We start from the raw sequence: 12432 nt of genomic DNA, 5'->3' as shown, positions 1-12432 counted from the left end.
CGCGCTGCGCGACAAGGCTTCATATCCAGCTCCCTAATCTGCTCTCGACAGAGCTCTCTCCTCAGCTCGACGTGCTGATCGCACCAATCCCCACAATCAAAATCCTCAAAAAACCAAATCCACCACCAAACTCGCCAATGGCAACCCCTCCGACAACCCCCGTCGGGGAATTAGTCCTCTCCAAAACCCTCAACGGCCACACCGGCTGGATCTGGGACGTTACCCTATCACCCAATGGCGAAATCCTCGCCTCGGTATCGAACGACATGATGATCCGCCTCTGGAACGCCGGAACCGGGCTGCAGCGCGGCGCGGCCAAAGATAACGGCCACTCCAGCTGGGTGCGCGCCGTGCGCTTCTCGCCCATGGGTCGACTGCTCGCTACGGCCTCGGATGATATGTCTGTTCGCATCAGCGACGCCAATACCGGCTTCACTTATCGCATGCTCAAGGGTCACACGGGGAAAGTGCGCGCGGTCGAGTTCGCCCCTGATGGACGGACTGTTGCCTCCGCGTCGGATGATTATACTGTTCGGTTATGGAACGCCAGCTCGGGCGCGCTGCTGAAAACATTTACGGGCCATCTCGGTTGGGTGCGTGCTGTGGCGTTCTCGCCGGATGGGAAGATTATCGCTTCGACTTCTGATGATCACTCGGTACGGCTTTGGGATGCGGCTACTGGGAATCAACTGCACCAGATGAATGGGCATTCTGCGTCCAGTCGGGCGGTCTGCTTTTCTCCTGATGGTAAGCTGGTCGCGTCTGGGTCGCTGGATAAGACAGTGCATATTTGGGATACGGCTTCTGGGGCTCTGCTTCATGTTCTTGATCATTCGGGTCCTTTGCGCTTGATGGCTTTCTCAGGGGATGGGAGGTGGATGGCATCTGCTGCGGATGACTTGACGATTCGGGTGTGGGATACGTCGTTTGCATGTGTGCGCGTTGTCACTGGCTATTCCGGCTGGGTTCGGGCTATTAAACTCTCGCATGATGGACACTTGGTCGTTTATACGTCCGATGACATGACCATCAAGATCTGGTCATGATTTTCTTTTTCTTTTTGTTTGAGATACCCATCATTTGTTAATATATACTTCTGCATTCCATCTTGTCCGCATTATCTGAGACTAGTCCAAGTGATAGCTCTTGGCCAGTAGCCAGTAGGATAGATGTTGCTCTATTGCTTGCAGGTTCCTTTAGCAATACCTCGGCCTCCTATTTGGTCAATAGAAGCAGACCATTTGACTAGTATCAAATTGACAAATTTGGAATGTGTCTACTCCATCGCTTACGGTATGGTCTCCTCACTGTCTCGCCTAGATTGAGGTAATGAGCCGAGCAATATACCAAATCAGACAATTTCACCTATCAAGCCAAGAATAGAGATGGGCATTTTAGTCGAGCCAAACCTTCCATCAACAAACAGGTGTTCCGGCTCCTGTGGGGAGGTATAAGGGCTTACTTTGAGGAGCGGGTTCGCCGGGTAAATACATGTAGTGAAAGTGATAGGGCTGAATTTATAGAATTGAATAGAGACGTGGAGTCCATCAACTTATAGAATATGACACCAACTCATCAATATTGAAGATCACAAAAATGAAGCTCAAAATGGACCGAGGTCCCCCGCATCAGCCCACCGAATCCGGGCCGGGAGCTCTTCAGCTCACCTGGGCATCCATATCTTCAACTTCCAACTCACAAACACCTATATATACCATGTCCGGCAATTACGGCAGCTACCAGACCGAAATCTACGGCAAGGGTGCCCTAATGGGCACCCTGCCCAGCGTAACCACCGACCCTCGCCTCCTGGAAGAACAAGCCCAGAAGGCACTGGGAGTGCGCGCCTTCAATTATGTTGCGGGTGGCGCGGGCGAGAAAGCCACCATGGATAGCAATCGGCTGGCATTTCGGCAGTGGAAGCTGTAAGCTCGGAGATAATGGCCGTCGTACTCGATATCGACTAACAATGTGTCTAGAATCCCTCGGATGATGCGCAATGTACGATCCCCATCTAAAGCTCTCATACTCTACGGCGTAAGATACTAATGACGTAACGTACAGATGCACGACCAAGACGTATCAGTCGAACTCTTTGGCCAGAAATATGATAATCCCCTTATCATGGCGCCGGTCGGTGTACAGGGGATCTTCCACGAAGACAAGGAGACCGGTCTGGCCAGTGCATGCGAAGAAGTAGGTGTCCCCTACACGATGAGCACGGCGAGCACAAGCACCATTGAAGACGTCGCGACCGCCAACAAAGACGGGAAACGATGGTATCAGCTCTACTGGCCGAAAGACAACAATGTCACACTATCGCTGCTCAAACGGGCTAAAGAGAATGGGTTCTCTGTGCTAGTTGTTACGCTGGATACTTGGTCGCTGGCGTGGCGGCCGGCTGATCTGGATAATGCCTATGTGCCTTTTATCAAAGGGGTCGGTAACCAGGTCGGGTTTAGTGATCCGGTGTTCCGGGCCAAGTTCGAGAAGGAGTCTGGGTGTCCTGTGGAGGAGGATGTTATTGGTGCTTCGAGGGCGTGGGTCGGTGATGTGTTTGCTGGGAGTCCGCATGAGTGGGAGGACTTGGCTTTCCTTAGGGCGAATTGGGATGGGCCGATTGTGTTGAAGGGCATTCAGCATGTGGAGGATGCGAAGAGGGCGCTGCAGTCTGGTTGTGATGGGATTGTGGTTTCGAATCATGGTGGTCGCCAGGTGGACGGGGCCATTGGGTCTTTGGATGTTCTGCCGGAGATAGTCGATGCAGTTGGCGATCGAATGACGGTACTTTTTGACTCGGGCATTCGGACGGGATCGGATGTTATCAAGGCGCTGTGTTTGGGAGCCAAGGCGGTTCTAGTTGGTCGGCCGGTAATTTATGGTCTCAGTATTCAGGGCCGAGACGGGGCCAAGCAGGTCCTTCAGGGCCTTTTGGCTGATCTTTGGCAGAATATGGGCCTATCAGGCATTCGCAATGTGGGCGAATGCGATCGCAGTCAGATTCGTAGAGTTCAATATGGGGGAGACGTGAAGGCGATGATGTAAATGCTAGTCACATGTAAATAAGAAAAGTGTTGGGCCAGGAACCGAACCTGTTGATCATATCTTGTTCATGTTCACCGCTTAAGTTAACTTCACGTTAACATTCTCTCTCTTCTAATGTATTCGCCTTACCTTATGATTAATGGACTATGATTGCAGAGGACGAACCCGAGATCCACCCGGCTTCAGGCGCGACGCTACTCCCACGACCAGTGGCATCGCTGATCTCACTAATCACCCAGTCAACCTCCCTATCCCTACGACTGGGAACATTCTTCGGCGGGGCTGCCCTAGATGGCGCGCGAGCCACCACTCTCACCAGCCTAGAGCTAAGCCGAGCCTTGGTGGAGGGGATCCTAACGAGAGCAGGACGCGACGTCGCGATCCGTAGTGGGGATGAACATGGCAGAACAGAGGCCGAGTCTCTGCTTGAGCGGAGTGTAGGAGAATCCATCCTGACCTCCTTGCCCTGGCTAACTCCGCCTAGTTGGCAACCCTGCACTCGACTGTGACCTCGGCTTCTTTTTTCGCAGCCGCGACGTTCCACTTCTCGTCAACGACTTTGGCTTCCGTTGCCAATCTCTCGCAGGCGCTTTTGTCTACGTTGGATGCCGTTCTTGGATCTACCGAGTCGTCGAGGGCTATTGCGGCTATTATCACGCTTATCAGACGCGAGTTTAGATCCGTGGAACCTGGTGCGAGTACTGAGAAGATTGGTGTTGGTGATCTACTAGTCGGGTCTCTGGGCTTTGCACTGCTACAGCGATGGGGCAAGAAGAACACTGAACGACATCTGCATCAGAATGGTGGAGATGAGATCGTCTGGGATGTTGTCATCCTGGACAACGGTGCCCGAGCAGACGTGATCGGGTCCCATGAACTACAGTTCGCCAACCCCAAGAATGAGGAGCTGGTCCGGCCTGGTAATGCTTCATTTGTGGTGCCGCAGAATGGCGAGGAAGCCTTCGATGCAGTCCGACGATCGAGCATGACTGAACCATTTAACGGATCTCGTCTCTCAATTCCTTTGGATGGTCAGCAGCAGGTATCTGATGAGGACATCCGCGCTTATATCATGAGCCAGCTTCCTCAGGGCTGCCATGCATCCATCAAATCGGAAGTCCTCACGGCGCGAACTATCACCGTCGATATCTACGATGACGATATGGCAGAGATTGCAGCACCGCCGGGAACAAAAATGGTCGAGGAACGATTTCATCATGATACTGATGATGAAAATAATGTGACAGACGGTCAGCGACGCTGCCCAAGGCATACAGTGGTGTTTAGGACTGCTTTCAACAAATCCCAAAGCACTCAACTGCGACCTCATGACAGTTCTACCGATGTCCTACCTGAGCCCGACCATCGCAAACGATCGCCAGGAAAAGCATTACCTAGTCTTCCGATGGGATCACAGCATGACCGGTCGCACTCACATCCTGATATCATAAATGGAGGCTTCAAGCACCATGTGACGACTCCTGACTCGCCGAGCGAAACACCCAAATCCGCAACGGGCAGAGGATCATTCAGCAAATTTGCACAGAAGGTCAAGCCGCCTGGTTTTGAGAAAAGCGATGCCAAGCGTCCAGCAAAGAAGCCATCTATAAAGTCGCCCACTTCTTCCGCACTCCCTCTTCCTCGTCTGCCTCCTAGGCCGGTAAAAGGAACTGCATCTGTAAAGGAGGCGACTGCACGCGAAACGTCTACCAGACCCGATCTCAAGAAGAGACAGGCAGAGCCTATAGACTATCGACCGACAACACCTGTCCCGAATCGAGGCTTAAGAAGGTCGCCATTCCCCAACTCTCCCCAGAGACAATCATCGCAGCAAGCAAAACGCGCTCCATCACACGATGCACATAACCAAAGAGGCCCACGCGGGCATTATGCAGTGCGCGAGAAGAGTCAGGAATCTCTCCTCACTCAAACAGACGCTTTCTTCTCGCGTCGGACTTCAGATATGCGGCCTGGCTCACCTGCGATGTCTCGGACTCATGTTCGCAGTAGCAGCTCCTTGTCCGTGAGTAGGTCTGAGACTGACGGAGCGGTGTCTGCAAATGACAACCGACCCAGTTCGTCAGCTCTGCATCACAGATCCCACTCATACACTCCCAGTCTATATTCACTGGCGACTGCCGGGTCTGAGACATCGCTCGTACTTGCACATCGGCCTCGCAAAAGTGCCTACGAGGATATGGAAACCATCCAGGCGCTCAATCGCGATGGCCTCATCCCGGGAATCTTCCCTGAGAGACATTTTGTCCAGAACATCCGCCGGTTTTGCCGTTTCTCGTCCGCCTCTTATGGCTCCAATGCCCTCAAGGTCATGGGCGTGCCAAGAGGCACAAAGACTCTGCCACCAGCCAGGTCAGACACTCACGAGCACAGCGCCTTCTCGGATCACGCCGGTCTCCCTCCCTCTACAATCCTCCTTTCTTCCTTCGTCGATCCAGCCGGTGGCTCCAACGCAGCCGGCGAGACAGAAACAGGATTTCCACTCGTCCACTACCTCTCCATTGACCATGACTCCAAAGCCGTGGTCCTAACTCTCCGAGGGACATGGGGCTTCGAGGACATCCTAACAGACATGACCTGCGACTTCGACGACCTCGAATGGCAAGGCAAAAGCTGGAAAGTACACAAAGGCATGCACGCCTCGGCCAAACGTCTCCTCGAAGGCGGCGGCGGCCGAGTAATGATCACCCTCCGCGCAGCCCTAGAAGAATTTGAAGACTACGGCGTAGTCCTATGCGGCCACTCCCTCGGCGGCGGCGTCGCAGCCCTCCTAGCAACAATGATTTCCGAGCCAAACCCCTCCCCACTCGGCACCTCCTTCGTAACAGCCTCATACCAACCAACTCCGCGACCGCCCCTCCTAACAGCATCAACCAACACCCCATCGTCCCTTCCCCCAACCTCCCCCCTCCCCATCCCAACCGGCCGCCCAATCCACGTCTATGCCTACGGCCCCCCAGCCGTAATGTCCCCCTTCCTCCGCCTCGCTACACGAGGCCTAATAACAACAATCGTCAACGGCCAAGACGTCGTGCCCAGTCTCTCCCTGGGCATCCTACATGACATGCACACAGCAGCAAGCAGCTTCAAGGACGACGCCTCGGGTGCGAAATCTCATATCCGCACCCGTCTCCGCGAATCACTCCGTCAGAGCATCATCCATAAATTCTACGTGAATCAGCCTCCGCTCGTTGTCAATGCCGGTGATGGCGTTGGCGAGGATGCGTGGGCGTGGAAAACGCTTATGTTGTTGCGGGATGAGATGCGCGCACCGAAACTTATGCCCCCTGGTGAGGTCTTTGTTGTTGAGACTATGCGTGTTTTGCAACGGGATGCGTTTACGGTGCCGGATTTTGCCGGGGATGGTTATCCTCGTCTCGGGAGGCCCGCTACTAGGGTTCAGATTCGGTTTATTCGTGATGTTGATGCTTGGTTTGGGGAGTTGAGGTTTGCTAGTGGGATGTTGAGTGATCATAATCCGGCAAGGTATGAGACTAGTCTTGCTGCTTTGGCGAGGGGGGTTTTGGATGAGTGATGGGTGTGGGTAGGTTCACAGTATGGATGGTTATGGTTATGGTTATGGTTATGGTTATGGTTATGGTTATGATTTACGATGGGTTATTATAGGGGTGGTAATTGGGTAATTGGATACATCCGGTATAGAAGGTTGAAAAGAACATCTTCGGTGAGGCATTTAGGGCTCAGATAAGATACAAGGTCGCCATGTGAAACATTCTCATGTAAAACCATTTAAACCATACAAAGACTACCATACTTCCACTATACTACTAACTTCTATATGATATACGATACAACGTTACGAGAAGAACCAAATAAATCATAGAATATACATTTCGAATCATAATTTTATAGTGTATAATCCGATCCCAACCAAAAATAAAGGGGGAATCCGATGAAAAGAATCAAAACCAAGATCCAGGGTATCACGGCCTCACACACTCAACGCCATAAGAAAACAAAGGGAACACCACCATTTAACAAAGGAGACACATAACATAAAACAAAGAGACTCAAGGAATATCCAATCCATCCCGAGTCTCATTCATTCCACAGCTGCTCCATTCTAAACCACAAGGGCGGTAGCAGCAGCAGGAACAGGCCGTCCGGAATGACATCCTCGCTCATGGCGCTTCATGTTACTCCGTACGGAGAAGGCCTTGCCACAGCCCGCATGCGTACACCGGAAAGGCTTCTCGCCGGTATGCGAGTGGCTGTGAATGCGCAGCGAGGAAGGACGGGAGAAGGCCTTGTGGCATGTACGGCAGATATACCGGTCGTGGTTTTGTTGGTAAGGTGCTGCGGTGGAGGGGGGGAAGTAGTGGTGGTGTTGCCAGGCCGGGGTCACGGGCGAGATGAGAGCCGATGAGGACTGGGAGTTGGAGTGGCCGTGGGCGTGGTGGTGTTGGGTTTGCGCCGTTGGCATTGGGGCTGGCACTGACACTGGGGTGGCTGGCGCGAAGGTTGAGGCTGTTGGTGGGCGGGTGTAGTACATTGGTTGTTGGTGGTGTTGATGTTGGGGGGCCTCGACGGGGGATGAGTAGGAGGAGACGCTGGGAGCGGGCGAGGCGTAGGGTTGTGCGTTGATGTGGATTGAGCTCGTGCTGGAGACTGAGGAGCGGTGGTGGGATGCCTTTGTGTTCACGGGCGAGGCGCGGCTTTGGCCGTTTCCTGAGCCAGGGCGGAGCGGTGGTGTTGGGGGCATTTCGTATTGCCGGATGTCATCACGGTGAGGTGAGAGACGTTGGCGCTCTGGTTTGGTTAGTGTTTGGGATATTGACGGTGTATGTCCAAGTGTATACTCACTGGCTGAATGCTGAGCACCATCGGCACCCTCGAGGAGGGCTGAGATAGAAGGCAGCGAGCATTTTGGTTCCTCGACTGGTGGAGAGAGAGGAGCTGAGCGCTTGTAGTGGCTCGACTCCTTAGGAGTGTAGACGGTGTGGGAGAGGAGGTTGGCGAGATCCATGATGGTAGATGTGTAGAAGTCTAGATGGCGTTTCACATGGGGGAACACACGAGGTTTATAGTGAATGATCGCCGGTAAATTACCTGGTTTTCATTATTTTTATGAGACAGTCCGTTCCAAAGCTTAATTTAATTAATTGAATATTCCTCTTTGGGAATTAAATATTTTCTTTTCGGAGATTAACGTGGGGAATGACGATGTGCCTCGAACTCCGCTCTGAATAGCCTATCAACCGCGTGGGATGCGCACTAACCCCAATGTGGGAGGTAAAGACCTCGCTACGGCTAGTGCAGATCCTTTCTGCTTTACCTGTCACATCGCCCCATAAACGGTGATCTGATCGGCGAACTACACAGATAGAACAGGGAGTGTGTACATGTTCATTGCGTGTATTCGAATCAAGAACATCAAATATTCATTCTCATTCATTCTGTTACTTGGTGTATAAAACCCGGGGATGACACGGTTCAGGAGATCATTGTCGCGTGGCTATGGGGAACCAACGGCGCAGGGTTTCCAAAGGGGAAGGTCGCAAAGGAACTCACTAACCCAGTTGGGCCCCACTCCGTAACCTGGGGCCAGCGTCTCTAAGCGCAGGAGGTCTCGCTTACACAAACCTTACAATGCATGAACTTTCGGTACTGAGTACAGTGCTCCGTACTGTACATGTCTATTTCCTTGTACCTAGTTACAGTATGGATAGTCATGCTGGACTCTATGATCAACCTAGTCAACATAATCAACAATCACCATAACCGACACAATCACTATTATTAAGTGATCTACGAAATAGACTCCATGCTAATACTCGGCAATTACACCTGCTTATAGAAGGTGACGAGGCCTAAGACCCTGCCCATCTCCTCCTGAAGATCCTCAAACCGGATACGATCTGATCGGCGTTCTGGAACACTCGGGAGGGCCGTGCACGGGTTCTGCACGATCGGGGATTGGCCGTTAGAGGGGATCCGCGTCCCGGCCTCGTGGAAGCGAGCTCCACCCTTTAGCCCTTTTAGCTGGGATCGTCTTCATTTTTTCTTTCCTTATGCTCTGTACACATAGTAAGTGATATGGAATGTATTTATTAATTTGGATAAATGGAAAGTAATGAACTACTGTATTATCTACAGTATTCACATTGGCTGTATTATCTCATGTCATGGCTCGAGCGTATGATCCGCGAGGCCCGGGGCGATCCTGGCTGATCACCCCCTTCATTGTCGGCACTTGTTCGGGTCGCTATTCTTCACTGAGTCTGGTGCCGGTCTTATTATTCCACAGCCACTGATTGGATCGTGGAGCCGTGGTTCTGCCTTGGATAAATGGCTTTTTCACTTAAATTTTTAATTCTACCGTAGATTAAGGAATCTAATCTCCCACAGTTTCCCGTCTGAGAAGCTTTACGTGGAACTTTATGATGAAACCAAGGAATACGGGAAAAATGTGATCCGCTGGTATAGACTTTTGCCTGAATGTTAAATTGAAATGCTAAATTGAAATGTCAATTTCAAATGTAAATTGAAATGTTAATTGTCAGAGACAAATTTGGGCCGTCACATACGAACTATTGCATCCACATGTACGTACGTATCTGCTTTTCAAATCAAGAGTCATGGACCGAGCTTCTTACAGTAAGTGGTGATCGAGCTATCCCCTTTAGGTCATAGATCCGGGTAGGCAACGGAGTCAGCCGTGATCGCTGATCGTTGCTTCCGGGGCACTGGGCCCATGCCACGCGACTGTCTCACCCCCTTTCCCAGGAATTGCCTGGACGAGTATACGGTCGAGATTCAGTGGGGCTGGACACCACGCGACATGGAACACATGGCTGTATGGCTGTATGGCTTAATGGCTTGAATGGCTTGAATATATTGTCGCATACATATACATCACTTATATGACCAGTCGACTGTCGGTTGCCTTGCGTAAGGTAAGGTTACCGAACACATGGCACTTGCATGTCCAAGCGCATGGGATATCACAAAGACAATTAAAATTAAGTTAATGACGACACTACACACTGACCGGTGTTTAATTGAGACGCCGGAAACACTTAACCTTTGATCGGCGATTGGTAGATCCGATCTTACACTAACCGCCTTGGGAAGGTGCGGACTGGACGCGGGCTGCATATGCATGGGAGTGTATGGACGCCCCCTGGACTATATTTATGTTTTCTTTGCTTTTCCACGCCTCCCTTTTTTTTCACGTGGCATTCGATCCGGATCTGGCATCAAGCCCGATGCACCTCAGATCATCCGGGACATCTACGTATTTCATATTTCATATTTCATTTTCATTTTCGTTTTCATTTTCATTTTCATATATTTCTTGTTTACAGGTTCCATGTGGATTCCCATGTGGTTTGCTGAAATAGACCTGTCATCCTCCTTCCTATTCTGAGGTGGTGGATCAAGATCCAGGGATAACCGCTGGCCATAGCTCCCTGTGTCCATGATCACCGCTAAGCGATGACCATTTGGGCAATGTCTCCGATGCGGTCCTCCGTGTAATAGATATTGTTACGCGTTGACTTCCTATTTGTCCCCTTGTACGTATAATCCGGCATATTGGTCGGTAGGTAGATACTTGATTATGAATCAAATATATTAATTACTGCTCCTGCAGGATCTCTAGGGCTGTACCGTACGACTGGTGTGAACATCCATAAACCCACAGTATGTTGTAGCCCGTGGCCTGTGACTCGGGTTCGGATCGCATCTCGTATCGGAAAGTCAGGGGGGAAAAGTAATACTAGAAAGGCAACCCAAATAAGCAAATACAAAGACACTTAATCACCTGCTACAACCAGGACGCCAAACGAGGGGTGATCGACAGCGATCATCTATAATCTACATCTATTCCACATCCAAAACGGCGGATCTCAAAGGAGAAAAGAAGGGGCTTTCGCGTCCACGGTCTCGGGACCGAGACCGAGACATACATGATTCAGGGTTAACTGCCAGACTGGGGACATGGACCGTGGGCGCTAGTGATGATCGAACTACATTGAAGCGCACTAGTTGTAGGCGAGACGGTAGTAGCGGGCAGGAAGCACGGAGTATAGGAAGTCGGCATATTTTAACTCCGGTGCGGTGAAACACCGACCTGTTCGTCAAGGGCCAGTCGATCACACAAATTAGAGCAGCTTGAGCTGGGATCCTACTGACCGCACCATGCCCCTTTTTGGTATAAACCCCGTGTGGGATCGGCCGTGGGGCCTTGTTTGGCGCATGGCATTCTCCAATCGTAGCCTCGGCGAACCGACCTGGCCTCTCTCTTTTTCAGTTTGCCTTTTCTGACATGCCTTACTGTTGACTATTTTAGGGAGGTGATATTTGGATCTATCGTCATCCCGTTCGGTTGTCTCCCCCCTTTCTATGCCTCGTATACTTTACGGACCTATACCCCATAAATGTGCATAACCGTCGATCTGTATCACCTTTTTCTTGTTTGCCATGCACATCTTTCTCATCCCTTGGAATCTGTCGCATATCCGCTTCGCTCCACTTGGTGAAACATCCTTGCTACTGTAGACCAAACACCCGGCCACCTGGAGATCACTTGCTTACAATTCACTGACAAACCCTCGACTCCTTTCATAATAAAGTTCACCATTGATTGCGGTACTGCCTATTCGGGCCTCGTGCTGGGAATCATCCAGCCTTCTTTGTTGCGTGGCTTGACATAGCATGATTCATGCTTCGGCCTGGATTCCATGGATTCTCCCAACGGTTTCGTTCATGCCATGTGTTTTCCTTGGCCGAATCCTGGCTCCCGGATCCTGTGGCTGACGCTTCATTAATATGAGTGATAACAGGGGACGAGGTTGGGTGTGATTCTGATCCACACGCTCATGCACGAGACTCCAATTTCTCCAAACACTGGAGCACTTGGGTGGCAAGTGTACTGTAACAGCAAATGTAAATGTAAATGCAGATACAGATACGACTGCCAGCATGGACACTTCGATGCAATGCACATCGGGGGGTCTGATCATTCCACCCAGTCTTCATCCCAGCCTACACGCCCATGTACAGCGCCGTACATGCGAATCCAGATCCTGATCACAATACGGCCCGTACGTGTACACCCACGGTTGCATATACATATACATATACCGTACATACCCCTAGACTACAGGCCAATACCATCGCATTGATCGCCTCACGAGGCATGGCAATAAGCACCCTCTATACGGGATGCCTCGCATATGCAGAGCGTTCAAGTCCAGCACACTATCACTGACCACCTCCGACCCTCCAGGCCAGGTGATTCGGTGAAAAGATCCCTGTCAAGACACCGAGCGCTAAAGGCAGATCCCACGGTAATCGAGTGATATTCTCCGTCTTGTTTCATTTCATGCCGGCAATGGTTTCTTC

At 51.3% G+C, this 12432-nt stretch overlaps 3 protein-coding genes across 3 annotated transcripts; 2 read left to right on the top strand and 1 right to left on the bottom strand.

Moving 5' to 3' along the window:
* Window positions 1-137: 137 nt before the first annotated feature.
* Window positions 138-1046, top strand: PENARI_c027G01977 (WD40 repeat domain-containing protein; the record flags this gene model as incomplete). The annotated part of the gene is made up of 1 exon (XM_022636041.1): window positions 138-1046. The coding sequence occupies one exon, from the start codon at window positions 138-140 to the stop codon at window positions 1044-1046; it is 909 nt and encodes a 302-aa protein (XP_022484022.1).
* Window positions 1047-1608: 562 nt separating this feature from the next.
* On the top strand, window positions 1609-6598 carry PENARI_c027G09310 (uncharacterized protein; the record flags this gene model as incomplete). The annotated part of the gene is made up of 5 exons (XM_022636110.1): window positions 1609-1925; window positions 1980-2001; window positions 2065-2995; window positions 3202-3482; window positions 3530-6598. The coding sequence occupies 5 exons, from the start codon at window positions 1609-1611 to the stop codon at window positions 6596-6598; spliced, it is 4620 nt and encodes a 1539-aa protein (XP_022484003.1).
* A 549-nt stretch (window positions 6599-7147) lies between these two features.
* On the bottom strand, window positions 7148-8050 carry PENARI_c027G06110 (uncharacterized protein; the record flags this gene model as incomplete). The annotated part of the gene is made up of 2 exons (XM_022636081.1): window positions 7148-7833; window positions 7888-8050. 2 exons carry the CDS (start codon window positions 8048-8050, stop codon window positions 7148-7150), a joined length of 849 nt encoding a protein of 282 aa, XP_022484007.1.
* Between the last annotated feature and the right edge of the window lie 4382 nt (window positions 8051-12432).

This window comes from Penicillium arizonense (genome assembly GCF_001773325.1).
Source record: "Penicillium arizonense strain CBS 141311 chromosome Unknown PENARI_contig027, whole genome shotgun sequence".
Taxonomy (NCBI): Eukaryota; Fungi; Ascomycota; class Eurotiomycetes; order Eurotiales; family Aspergillaceae; genus Penicillium; species Penicillium arizonense.
This window is presented reverse-complemented; position numbering and strand designations above follow the sequence as displayed.